This window comes from Oncorhynchus mykiss, chromosome 11 (assembly GCF_057628025.1).
Source record: "Oncorhynchus mykiss isolate SJ-2025 chromosome 11, ASM5762802v1, whole genome shotgun sequence".
NCBI classification, from domain to species: Eukaryota; Metazoa; Chordata; class Actinopteri; order Salmoniformes; family Salmonidae; genus Oncorhynchus; species Oncorhynchus mykiss.
The window spans coordinates 42,857,823-42,868,057 of NC_143032.1; the positions used below are offsets into that span (position 1 = coordinate 42,857,823).

Sequence of the window (10,235 nt, forward strand, 5' to 3'; positions counted from 1 at the left end):
CAGTGGATTTTCACAGGAGACGACGAGAGGCGATTACATTTCAGAAGACATTCATTTTCATTAGAGGGAAGCGAGGTGGGCCTGGTTCATTCGGCAATGCTATAGCATTGGCGAGGGAACGTGAACAGGGAGGGACCAACGTTGTGGAAACCGAATTCATCCAAAAGCACTGCGATATCGCGGCGTTATTGACCAATCGAAGCCCACTATAGCTTCCAACGGTGGAAAAAGTACCCAATTGTCAAATTGAGTAAAAGTAAAGTTACCTTTTAATAGAAAATGACTCCAGTAACAGTAATCCAGTAAAATACTAATTAAGTCTAAAACAATTTAGTTTCGAATATGCTTGAGTATCACAAGTAAGTGTACTTGCAAAAAATACGTAAGTATCAAAAGTAAAAGTATAAATCATTTCAAATTCCTTATATTGAGCAAACCAGGCGGCACTTTTTTTTCTTTACGGATAGCCAGAGGCATGCTCCAACACTCAGACATAATTTACAAACTAAGCATTTGTGTTTAGTGAGTCCGCCAGATCAGAGGCAGTAGGGGTGACCAGGGATCATCTCTGGACGAGTGCAGGAAATGGACCATTTTACTGCCCTGCTAAGCATTCAACATGTAACAAGTACTTTTGGCCGTCAGAGAAAATGTACTGAGTAAAATGTACATTATTTTCTTTAAGAATGTAGTGGGAGTAAAAGTAAACGTTGTAAAAAATAAATAAAAAATAGTAAAGTACAGATACCCCCAAAAAAACAATTTAAGTAAAATATTTTTTAAGTACGAGTGGGTTCGCTGTTGATACCTAGCATGCTGTCTGGGCGAAGTCAGTGTGGCTATGTGATGCATAATCCCCTGTGGAAATCTCCTGTAAAATGTAGGCTACACTGAATGCCTACCAACATAATATAGGCCTGTAGTGACAGGTTTGTTTTACTTATTTGACTTTGACTATTGTTTTGTAGGGTGAACATTAAACTCTAATTGTTTACGGTGGATGCACGCCTGCTTTTGTAATACCATCAGCTGTTTAACCAAACTTGTTATTTGGCTGACTGCCACTCTCTACCTTGTTCCATAAGGCGGAAGGAGGGGGCTGATAAAGTTCTGCGCATGCTCTATAGGTTGTTTTTCCACAAAATCATCGCTTAAAGTGAGCTGAGCGACGAAAGTTCCTTGTCTTTGACCAGAGACCAACGCGCAGACGGGCGGACGATAACAGCATCCACTGCTGTTATTAAGCCTTTACATCTAAATGAACTTTTGTCAAAGAAAGCCCTGATCATGCCCACTGCTTTTGCAGGGCAAAGATATTGATCGGCGTTTCAAATACATATTTTCTTTCTTCTTATGATATTATTTTTTCATATACTTTCATTTTTCGGTAGGCTACCTGTGTTTTTTTTTACACCATGGTGCTAGGAAAGGTGAAGAGCTTCACAGTCAGCTACGACTGTCTCAATGACAGCAATGTCCCCGTTTTCGCAAGTGGGGACTCGGTCTCAGGGAGGGTGATCATCGAAGTCACTGGAGAAATCCGTGTGAAATCTCTTAAAATTCATGCAAAAGGATTTGCGAAAGTTCGTTGGACTGAATCGCGAAATGCTGGCTCCAACACTGCCTATACGCAAAATTACACTGAAGAAGTAGAATATCTAAACCATAGAGACATCCTAATTGGACATGAAAGAGGTAAGAATATACAACCTTATCTGTAAAGAAATAACTTTGTTATTGACGTGCTCGGTGTAGTCTAGTCATGGTGGCTCTTGAGGTTCCATACAGAGAATGCTGTTGTGTTGTCAACCTATACTATAGGCTAACAATGAACACAATTGAATGTATAACAGAGAACGATTTGGGGACGATCTATAAAGCAGCTTACAACGATACCTTTTATTTGGTTTACTACTGGCTATACAGCCGTCTATAACACATTTTGTAGGCTATGTCTTGAGACATGTCAACTACAGTATTCTTCAATGATTTTTTATATTTGACATATGAGAATGTATTTAAGCACGATACTTCATAATCATGTAGGCATATAGACTACATAATTCTAAAGTGTATCTTTAGCCTATCAGGTTGGCTGTCGGCTGCATATCCTGAATGGGAGTCTTCTCTATCCTTCCTTCATTTTAGCCTATATAACTATTATATGAATTACACTATTTTCTCAAAACGCAGTACATGAAGGTGCATAGCAGTCTGTTTACATGTGTGCAGTTTGATCCAAAAAATAGTTATCGAGCGATCATGTAAAGTTGAACGTTGTAGCTATTCTTAAGTTTCCTCCATTGTTCGAAGCTGGTTCAATCCTGTTCAGAAACTGGTTGTGTGGGGTGAAGGGACTGGGCTTTCTCTCCGTTGATTGGCTGAAGTGCTCATGCATCTTCAAATGACCTCATGCTTTTGCAGAAAATGACAGAAAAAAAGTCGGCAACTTTGTATCCGACCTGTCAGCACAATGTTACAAAGTCGCATGAAAAGAAATGGCATTCGTTCCATTTAGCCTATTCTATTATGCTTTTATCTAGTGATTTAGTGATCGCCTACTGTGTGTAGCCTAATGAATGGTGCATAACAAGGCCTGCAATTGGCTATGAACTAGATATTGGAATATGATTATCTGAAGGCATAACAATTTAGCCTATTTGCGGATAATAAATGTAGGCTACTACTTTTTGTTCACATCAGAATTACACATCACTGAAATTTGGTAGTCCTAGTCGCTAGAACAGTTTTTTTTAGCTTGTTCCTGAGGTAGTTGATCGTTCAGCTGATTGGATAGAAAGGTCAGTCCGAGAATTGAAGTAGCTTAATTTAATGTGGGGTGGTAATTTATGCCATCAACTATTTTGTACCTTAGTTACCTTTTCCTTGTTACTGGCTGTGATTTGAATGTTTCTTGATGGTGAAAATAATGTATTTGATCTGTCTATGTATGGGGAATTAATGTTTGCATGTTGCTCATGTTTTTATATAAATTGTTGAATAGTTTTAAGTTTCTTGAAATGGTCAAAGCCTTACTATGTGTCTCTATTGCAATCATGTATGCAGTTTTTAAGGGTATCCGTGGCATTTAATAAAGGTTTAAGTAATATAATTTACTTCTTTGTCTGTCCTCTTTTTCAATAACTGTGTGTTTTCCTCTTCTATCCGTTACAATATTTTCTGACGTGTAATATTGAGTGGGTGAAGTCTCTCTGGGACGCGGTGCAGTACACGCGTCAGGTCTTGAGAGGGCTGTGCCTGATAGTGAGCACGTTGGGTTGAGCCATGGACTGAATGCAGCACACAGTGAATGCGTGATGAGAGAGCCGGCTTGGGGAAGCTGCTCGCTCCGGTTTAGGCCGGTCCTCTCCTGCTCCAGTCTGCTTTTGAGTGACAGTTCGGCAGTTGTTTACCGCGGCTCTGCCGCTGCTTAAGGCTGGGTGGGAGCGCTGAGCTGGCAGAAACGGAGCTCCCGCTCCATAACGCGTAACTTTGAAATAATACACAGCAGGGTAGAGTTTATGTAAATAAAAAAAATAATCAACATTTTCTTACAGATCACATAATGCTCAATAACGCAACGTCCCCCCCCCCCCCCACCCCCCCTCCGCCTATTACACAAGAATAATACATAATGTGAGAACTAATTATTAGATTCTCTATTTTACAGTTAATCATTGATTGGGACAGATTATATCACTTGTATGTGCTTTTATAAAAACAATATTTTAATTTCAATACTGATTTAAACAATGTGTCAAATTATTCTTGTTCAAGGCTTAAAAGTTTTATTTTTATTTTTTATACATGGGTAAATATGTGTTTCCAGAAGGGTCAAAAGGATCTTTAATCACAGAGATCATAATTTCACATTTTCATTTTTTTCTTCTTCTCATCATTGTCATTACAAGCTGTGCCTTCCTGGTGTCCAAAAATGAAAATAGTTATGACATGAAGTTCTATTGTGCTCTGTTCCCCTCTGTTGTGGCGGTATTGTTTTATGTCTGTGTTCTCAAACGTAGGTGACATCGTACTGTATATTTTCCAGGTATGGCATACGTGTTGGAATATTGTCCCTCTCTTGTTTCAGATGATGACAACTCAGAAGAAGGACTCACCACTATCCATTCAGGAAGACATGAGTATGCATTCAGCCTTGAGCTTCCACAGATGTAAGTATCTCTTCTTTACCTATCAAAATACATATTTTTTTTAAGGACAAATACTTATATTAAATATCCGTATGTCTGTCCTTAGTTGAAGATTGAAATAGCGTCTGGCTTTGTTCTCCTGAAATGACCTGTTTGACCTGAAATGACCCCCCCCCCTTGTCTCTTTCCCCTCTCTTATTCCTCTCAGACCCCTGGCTACCTCGTTCGAAGGGAAACATGGCAGTGTGCGCTACTGGGTGAAGGCTGAGCTACACAGGCCATGGCTTCTGCCCATGAAGACCAAGAAAGAATTCACAGTCTTCGAACACATCGACATCAACACTCCCTTACTGCTGGTGAGCTTAAGGATCTTTCTCCTGTACAGTGTTTGTATGTGTAGTAGACTATAGGCACTTCCTTGGTTACCCCTAATCTCTTCAGGGTCTTTAGAATTGTTCAAGGGTTCATTTGGTAACGGCGATCGAGTTTCATTGGCAGCCAAGAGAGTGACTTAAAGGCAGAAGTATGACTAATTTCTAGCCGCAATTGTTGCCTGTATATAGAAAGAATTAGCCAGTACCAGCACTCAGGCCCCTTACTTTTCATCCGTTGTAATCAGATTTGGTGTAGTGGCTGCCAGTGCCTGTTATTGTGGTCGCAGAATGTGCTTGTCCCACATGTTGTTGATGTTGTTGTACCTACTGACACAAAGCACAGAGGACACCAGTGGACATTGGTTGTGAAAAACACGGTTTCCCCATACCTAACAGATTATTTCCGGATCAGTTGGTATAGTAGAAAAATGATGACATAAAGCACATGGTTAAAATGAAGCGATGATGTTGATTTATGTGTGTGTGAAATTACTGCTGAGTGGGAAATTATTTTAAGTATTGGGTTGTCTGTGAGAGCCACTTGCTGTCTAAACATGCCTTCCGGGTATATGGAAAGAGAAACTGGTATCTCCCTGTATTTGAATGACAGGCCTCAGGCACTGTATGTCATTATGCTAGCTGCACAAGGGTGCAGTTTCTGCCAGTGGGCCAATAACAAGTATTTTCCAAACACTTACGTTTCCTTGTTTTCGCTCTCTGTTTCAGTCGCCCCAGGCAGGCACAAAAGACAAGACTTTATGCTGCTGGTTCTGCACCTCAGGTCCAATCTCCTTAAGTGCCAAAATCGAAAGGAAGGGATATACCCCAGGTAAGAGGAACACCGCGACTCTGTCACTCGTATTGATTAGTCATTTGGCACTCTTGTAGATTAATGACTGTAGATGACTGCCGTATTATGTTTGATGCCATCTCAATCAAAGGATCCTTTAACTGATTTAACTGAACCCCTTCTTACTTGTCCTTGCAGGAGAGTCTATTCAGATCTTCGCTGAGATTGAGAATTGCTCGTCTCGCATGGTCGTGCCAAAGGCAGCCATTTACCAAACACAGACCTTCTACGCCAAAGGGAAAATGAAGGAGGTAAAACAGCTGGTGGCCAACCTCAGAGGAGAGTCGTTGTCCTCGGGCAAGACGGAGACGTGGAATGGCAAAATGCTGAAGATCCCCCCCATCTCTCCCTCCATCTTGGACTGCAGCATCATCCGAGTGGAGTATTCTCTCATGGTTAGTACAGCTACTGCCCTGAAGAGACCATCTCTTTCTCGCTCTGACATTTGTAAACCAATTCAAACGGGTTGAGAGAAATCTGTAGCTATCATCCATATAAATATGGAGTATAGTGTGCTGTAAAATGAGAATATGCGTCATTAGGATCCACATGGTTACTAGGCACATTTTAATAGGTTTCTTGAGTGGTTCCTAGAAAGCTCTCGATGGTTCCCATAAAAGCCTGTGACCTAGGCAGTCATGGCAAAGACACTCCCATCATACCTTGTGTTCTCTCCATACGCAGTTAAGAGGATCAGTCTAGAATATTAGTGGCGACGCCTGTCTTAGAGGTGCTAATGACCTCTTTACCCTGTCATCGGACTGCCCCTTGCCCAAGTCTTAACACTGTTGAACACACAGGTTTGTTGTTCAATGAAGGTGGACCTTCAGTTCTAACCCTCTGTTGTGTGCTGCTCACCCTCTCCAGGTGTACGTGGACATCCCCGGAGCTATGAACCTGTCTCTGAACCTGCCACTGGTCATCGGCACTATCCCGCTGCACCCCTTCGGCAGCCGCACCTCCAGTGTCAGCAGCCAGTGCAGCATGACCATGAGCTGGCTAGGCATGGCCCTGCCAGAGCGCCCTGAAGCCCCACCAAGCTATTCAGAGATCGTGACAGAGGAGCAGAGACGGAGCCTGGAGGTGACCTCAGCCAGGGATGAGTTCGAGGGACCACTCTTTGCCTACATCCAGGAGTTCCGCTTCCAGCCTCCTCCGCTCTACTCTGAGGTATGCATCAGCACAGCGTACACCCTCGGCTTTTACACACTGCAGTAAGTGATCACACTAAAGCCTGGTAGCCAAGAGGTCTTGGTCTTTTCGTTAAAGCAGTGTTTCCTCCTCTTCCTCTAGATTGATCCCAATCCCGATCAAGCCAGCCGGACGGAGGAGCGGAGACCTGACACTTGTCCATCACGTTGAAGGAAACACAGAGCCCGGAGACGTTTTGGGCGTTTCTAAGTCAACTCTGTTTTTGTATTTTTCTTCCCCCCGGTGACAGCGTTCGCACTCCGCCCGCGACGTCGAGAGGAGAGAAAAAACAAACAAACAAATACCACAGGGGAACAAAGCCCTGCCCCCTCCCACAGAGAAAGGCACAGGAAGTCTGCCTTCCTGCCTTGCCCGGGGAAAGGCCGGTCGAACATCCACCTAACCTGTGAGGGGGGAGAAGAAAAAAAATCTTTAGTGGAGACAGCCTTGGTGGAGTGAGTGATGACACGCCAGGGCCATCTCTGCCTATGGCTCTTAATCGACCTCATCTTTTCTGTTACCACTGCACATGCGGACATGGCTTTCACATAGAGCAGAACTATGATGTCGAGACCTGAGCAGGAAAAAAAGAAAAACAGGAAGAAGAGAATACAATATAACCACCACTGTCTGAAGCGCTCAGCGGCAGTCGGCAACGGAGCAAAGACTGGCCTCCTCCTGCCTCATTTGGGATTTTTGCACATGTTATTCTTTGCTTGAGTTGTGTGGCTCCATTTTAAGAAGAAGAAAATCAGCACTAATTGTTTTTCTTCTGCCTAGTAACAATGCTGGACTAAAGAGACTGCAGGCTTAACTCATAAACTCCTTATCCGCACAACTTCGAACAACGCAGAGAACATATTTGGACAAAAACAATGCACTGACCTTGTTTAAGCTGTTTTAAGATGTTATTTTTCCTTATTACATTTCCTTAATGACTTGTAGACTGGACTTGAATGCAGCAGAACACTCTCCATCCAAAAGCTCTTTTTCGATATTGCCTCCTCAGTTTGGTTCAAAGTGTGGCATCATTTTTTCTGGTTCTGTACTATGTTATGTCCTTTGATTTAGTTCCAAACATAGAATGCCTTTTATGCCAAGCATTGTTTGCTTCGTGTTTATGTTGTGCTTGTTCTCGAGTAGAGGAGCCGCAGGCTAGAGCTTGCCACTCAAGTATAGCATGAAACGCAGAGAATTGTGTGTGTGTGTGTGTGTGTGTGAGTGTGTGTGTGAAACGGAAAGAGTGGGACATATCAGAATTCGCACACTCTGTGTCTGCAGCCCCTCTACTCATAACACAGAGGCTTACATACTGCCTATAAAAAAGCACTGTCTCAGGTGATCTTCTCACTTGCCAAACGGTTGAAAAAGAAAATGTTTTGTTTTAATTGTACTGTTTGAAATAGTGAAAGGAGGATTTCTTAAAAAAAAAAAAGTATATTACCATAACAAGAGAGAAGAGACATACACACAGAGCAGCAAGGCAGCTTTCCAAAATGAACGACATTCCCTTTTTGCCATCGCTGCACTTGCCGACTTCATTCACCAACTGTTTTTTTTTCCAGACCAGTGAAGCCTGAAATGCTAGAATTATATATAATTTAAAAAAAAGTAAGACCACATGGTATGATATGCTTCAAATAATGGGGCAGACACAAACCCAGCCTAGCTAAATGCTGGGGAAGAATTGGACGTTGCTAAAGCTCCGCTCAAACTGGCCAGAACAAGTAGTGGTAGGTTGAAATGAGTAATACATTGGTTTTCAAACTCATTCAACACCTAGACCAGTAATAGTGGAGATTTGGCATCGTCTTAAACATGAGGCACTTTTTTGATAAGGAAAACATTTTAAAATTGCATTGACAGTGAAGGTCTGTAAAAAGTTGGGCATCCACATCATTTCTTGATGAGACATTTAGTCAAGCAGTGTTTGTGTTGGACATAAATGCATTATTTCATCTTCTAAGACGTTTTTTGAAAGTTTACAGTTATAATTAGTTGACAAGTTTGTATGTGTGTGTGTGTGCTCTGTTTAGATCTAGCTAGCAACTATAAGAATATTGCTTACAGTGACAGAAAAAACTACAAATTAAAGTGATCTTATCTTAGTGGCCTTGACACAGAACTGACATAATTATGATGCTTCGTTATCAAGTGTCTAATTTACAACCTTACTCTTTTAGCTATTTTCTTTTCTTTGTATGTGTGATTAGTCCTTTCATGCTTTTCAAAGGGACAAAAAGGGAGAAAAAATGTTCCTTTTAAAGAAATGGATTAAAAAATATATATTTTTTAATGACGATCCCTGGACAAGCCTCTTTGTGTGTTTTTCTGAATGCGTTTAGTGATGACTGGGCTAGTTTATGTACTTGGGCATTTATGGTTTGTTATCCAGTCAGACAACCCCATTTCTACTCACCTTTCAGCTTCAGGGAACAGCTGTGGATCAGCAACCCTCCCTTCCCACAGAGAACGAATTAGCTTACAAATGGAATAGACCGCTAATTCTAAGATAAAATCACTTTTGTTTGTTTTGATTTTTATCTTGGGGAATATGTATCAAGCTAAAGTACAAATGAATAAGCTTAAATCTGTTTCAGGTTGGTCAATTCTATAGTCCATTGTTCGGGCCTCAGTGTAGTCCAGTTTTTAAAAGCTAAATTCCTGACTTACTAAAGTGAGGAATTAAAACATTAGAAATGGGAGAGTGCATCTGAAATGTTTTAGAAACAAAGTGCAATATTACTCATTTGAATTAGTTTCATTCACTATTTGTATGTCTAATTTCTCCTTTTGTCTTTTTATAGTTTCTTAATCACGATCATATAGATATTGTATGAATGTCCTGAATGATTGTAACCTTCTGTCTAGTATTTCTTTTGAGTTTAATAAACTTTTGTTAAAAATGTACATTGTTGTGAGAATCAGTAATTTCTTCTTGATGAGACCTAATTAAAATTTCAGCATATGGGTTTTTTAAAAAATCGGAAAAACTTACCTGATCTAAGTTATCTGAAATCAATTTAGTTAGGCTCATCCAACCATAGACTATATAAAGATGAAGGGCTCAATATCAGTACAGCAGGCCCACATTTTGAATGAAGGCAAGACATCACTAGCATGGTCACTACACACACAGCCCAAGCTTCCATAAACTAGTGCAACAGCGCCTCTGCTGGTTGTTCCTAAAAACAGACTTCCCTACACTGCATCCACTATTCCAATTTTAGTGTGAGCCTGACACAAGACTTGGGGCTCGATTCAATCCATATGTTGAAGATTGAAATGTAAAGGCAATTTCCGATTGAGCCGACATATGCAACGTTTACCGTGAATGCAGTTTCTGCCAATGTGGGAACATTGCCTTTCGCTGTTCAGCGCTACGGATTGAATAGAGCCCTTGGTAGTGGTTTCCTAGAAAGAAATGTCAAGGAAGTAGCTATAAACAATCAAAATCAATAAGGAATGCCAATGCAGGCATGACGGTTATATCCATATGTACATGGTTTTACTTGTCTTGGTCAAAGTTGTGTATGTTACTGTAAAGTGAGCTTGTTGTAAGGCCTCCCAACCCAAAACAGAAGTTTATATCCACCCAACTTATCTCCACGTTATAGAGCTGAACAGCTGTCAAGGCGCCTTTTAATGGCATTTTTCTTGATGTTCTCA

At 41.1% G+C, this 10,235-nt stretch overlaps 1 protein-coding gene across 1 annotated transcript; it reads left to right on the forward strand.

Annotated features, from left to right (window-relative positions):
* Nucleotides 1–597: 597 nt before the first annotated feature.
* On the forward strand, nucleotides 598–9,476 carry arrdc3a (arrestin domain containing 3a). The gene is made up of 7 exons (XM_021620881.3): nucleotides 598–1,695; nucleotides 4,091–4,172; nucleotides 4,360–4,507; nucleotides 5,252–5,354; nucleotides 5,514–5,770; nucleotides 6,243–6,545; nucleotides 6,669–9,476. Exons 1-7 carry the CDS (start codon nucleotides 1,416–1,418, stop codon nucleotides 6,735–6,737), a joined length of 1,242 nt encoding a protein of 413 aa, XP_021476556.1. The 5' UTR covers nucleotides 598–1,415; the 3' UTR covers nucleotides 6,738–9,476.
* Nucleotides 9,477–10,235: the final 759 nt, after the last annotated feature.